This window comes from Rhagoletis zephyria, unplaced genomic scaffold (assembly GCF_001687245.7).
Source record: "Rhagoletis zephyria isolate East Lansing unplaced genomic scaffold, Rhagoletis_zephyria_1.1 Rzeph_scaffold_00015, whole genome shotgun sequence".
In the NCBI taxonomy this organism is placed as follows: domain Eukaryota; kingdom Metazoa; phylum Arthropoda; class Insecta; order Diptera; family Tephritidae; genus Rhagoletis; species Rhagoletis zephyria.
In genome coordinates, this window is record NW_016157099.1 from 332,030 (window position 1) to 335,105 (window position 3,076).

Sequence of the window (3,076 nt, forward strand, 5' to 3'; positions counted from 1 at the left end):
CTGTTACGATTATCCTCGAAACCTTGTTAAAAAAATGCTCGCGATGACCAAATTGGAGCACAATTAACTTTATTGTACAACAACAATTTACAATACTCGCTAATGCCGTAAAAAAACACTTTACAATACTCGTTAAAGCAATTACAACGCTTTACAAAACTTGTTAACACAATTAAACTTATAGCTTGCTTATTCGCAACTCACTTTACTTGTAGCTTGCTGACTTGTAACTCACTCACTCCGCTGTGTGGTGGCTCTTATATACCTGCGCTCGCACTCATGGCAACTCTAGAATGTTCTGAATGTTCTCATTCTCTTTCTCTCGCTGTTCGCAGTGTTCATCCAACTTGACGTTTCTCTTTGTGGAACATTCTACGTCATTCCTCGAACATTCTGCCTATTTCTCGTTGTTCGCTTCGCGTTTCCGTAGTATTCGCCACAATACGGTCATATTTTTGTTTAGGGACAAAGGTTTATCAACGATTTTTGGCTTCAAGCAGCATCTGCGCTCTGAAATTATTTGCCCTGCTTTGCTAAATGTCCCTTCCGATTTACAAGATGAAACAGGTACCACCGGCTTTTCCCCTTATACTAGGTTCACATATAACTAGATTATCCTCATTTTCGAGCTTAACTCCCTAATCTGTAATTAGAAAAATTCGTCTCTTGTTATTCTGTAATTATAAAATAATCTCAGATTTAACTGATAACTTTTCGTGCTTTTGTCGTTTATTTTTGCGAAGAAGAGGATAAATGCCAAATGTAAAAGTGAACAAAACTTGACGCTAGCAAGGAAAAGAGGTTTGTGAAGGTATATTTAATAAAATATCAAGTTAAAACATATTTAAATTGCTTTATATAGCAGAACAAAGTGATCACGGTGGCACAGAGAAGAAACATAACCTTTCCTTGAGATGTAAGAATAAGAAGCACAAAAAATTTGACGGCTAATAATCGGAGAATTGGAGAATTTGCCTGTGTAAACGGGGTGATTAAAAACGAGCTTTGATTCAGGTAATATTTATATGTGAACATACTTTTACTGAATATNATTTTTGGCTTCAAGCAGCATCTGCGCTCTGAAATTATTTGCCCTGCTTTGCTAAATGTCCCTTCCGATTTACAAGATGAAACAGGTACCACCGGCTTTTCCCCTTATACTAGGTTCACATATAACTAGATTATCCTCATTTTCGAGCTTAACTCCCTAATCTGTAATTAGAAAAATTCGTCTCTTGTTATTCTGTAATTATAAAATAATCTCAGATTTAACTGATAACTTTTCGTGCTTTTGTCGTTTATTTTTGCGAAGAAGAGGATAAATGCCAAATGTAAAAGTGAACAAAACTTGACGCTAGCAAGGAAAAGAGGTTTGTGAAGGTATATTTAATAAAATATCAAGTTAAAACATATTTAAATTGCTTTATATAGCAGAACAAAGTGATCACGGTGGCACAGAGAAGAAACATAACCTTTCCTTGAGATGTAAGAATAAGAAGCACAAAAAATTTGACGGCTAATAATCGGAGAATTGGAGAATTTGCCTGTGTAAACGGGGTGATTAAAAACGAGCTTTGATTCAGGTAATATTTATATGTGAACATACTTTTACTGAATATTGTATGTATGAGTGAAAACTATCGATAGTGCTTACAAAACCATCGATGTTTTCGATAGTCAAAAACCATCGATAGAGCCATCGATATTTTTCCATTTCTACTGTTCCCACTTAAAAACAGCAGCCGTTTGTAGTGCATAATTCTTTGTGATATTTTGTGTTTTAGCAATAAGTAATAAACATTTGCTTATTCTCTTTCAGTCAGCCCATTTTTTATTTTTATCACTTGTAGCAAACAATGCCAGAGCCACGCAGTCCCATGGAAAGGTTTTCCCAGTCGGTTCACAACATCATCGATGGGCCAGTTACATGGTTCAGAGGTAAGTGGCCTAATTCAATGCTCAGGAGTTAAAGTCTACGGGGTGGCGGAAAAAGTTAAACTATGTAAACTGAGAAACCAATTGCCAGTGTTATTATTACGTTTCCGGACCGCTTCATTACATAATAACATAACCTCAACCGCACCTAAACACTACGTACAATGGTTTGTTTACATTTTAAATAATGCTAGTTTGACTTCTATTTCGCAGAGTCGATTGTGGAACCAAATCAAAAGAAACAAGCGTGGTACCACCAAAGCTTTCGTCGAGTACCAACAATAGATGAATGCTACACTGATGATGCTGTTTGCCGCTTTGAAGCTGACCAACAATTCCGACGCGATCGAATGGTGGAAAATGAAATTCTATCAATCTTACGCCAACGCTTTGAAGATTGTATTTTGTATGAAGCACCCGATCACATGAAAAAATGCAAGCCAATTTTGGAGCAATACGAAAAGGCTGCTGAAAATTGGTTTATTAAATGTGAGTGGTCACTGTGTAACATATGTATGTGTATATATCGTTATGCTTGGATTTGTTTTTGCCTCGTTACAGATGGCGATTTAGGAGGCTACGCTAATGCTAAAAGTGCATATATGAAACAAAAGCATCGTTTGATCTGGGAGCGTCGCCATGGACCTGTTGGCAGTGGTATGAAATCGGAAGAATCGCCAGCAAACTCTGTTGCCGAAGAAGAGTAACCCTGCCGCTACAATAACATGGGAAAAATTTGGATCCAATTTATATTAACTATTTAAGTTGATATAACCATCTGTAAATGGTAACTTGTAGATTGAATTGAAACTAGAGCTGATACTTGATGAATTAATTAAATGAGCATGCTACTTTTAAGACTAAATTATGTTTTTTTTTTTATGTATTATATATATTATATATATATTATGTATGCATGTGAAATGGCTAGATTTTTTCTTAACATCAACAAAACTCAATAGGAACGATACCGGCCCTTTAACGAACTAAGGATTGTCGTGAAAAACAGTTGGCGCTAAAATGGAATTAATTTAACAGTTTTTAGTATTAAAATCAGAAGAAGCGCACTCGCCATCAATCCGCCCTTTGACAACATTGCGCGAGATGGCAAAAATGGTTTGCAAGAATTTTATAAAAACAA

General features: G+C 35.9%; 1 protein-coding gene across 1 annotated transcript; it reads left to right on the forward strand.

Annotated features, from left to right (window-relative positions):
- Nucleotides 1-1,684: 1,684 nt before the first annotated feature.
- On the forward strand, nucleotides 1,685-2,800 carry ND-PDSW (NADH dehydrogenase (ubiquinone) PDSW subunit). The gene is made up of 4 exons (XM_017612481.1): nucleotides 1,685-1,790; nucleotides 1,851-1,938; nucleotides 2,149-2,424; nucleotides 2,497-2,800. The coding sequence occupies exons 2-4, from the start codon at nucleotides 1,857-1,859 to the stop codon at nucleotides 2,640-2,642; spliced, it is 504 nt and encodes a 167-aa protein (XP_017467970.1). The 5' UTR covers nucleotides 1,685-1,790; nucleotides 1,851-1,856; the 3' UTR covers nucleotides 2,643-2,800.
- Nucleotides 2,801-3,076: the final 276 nt, after the last annotated feature.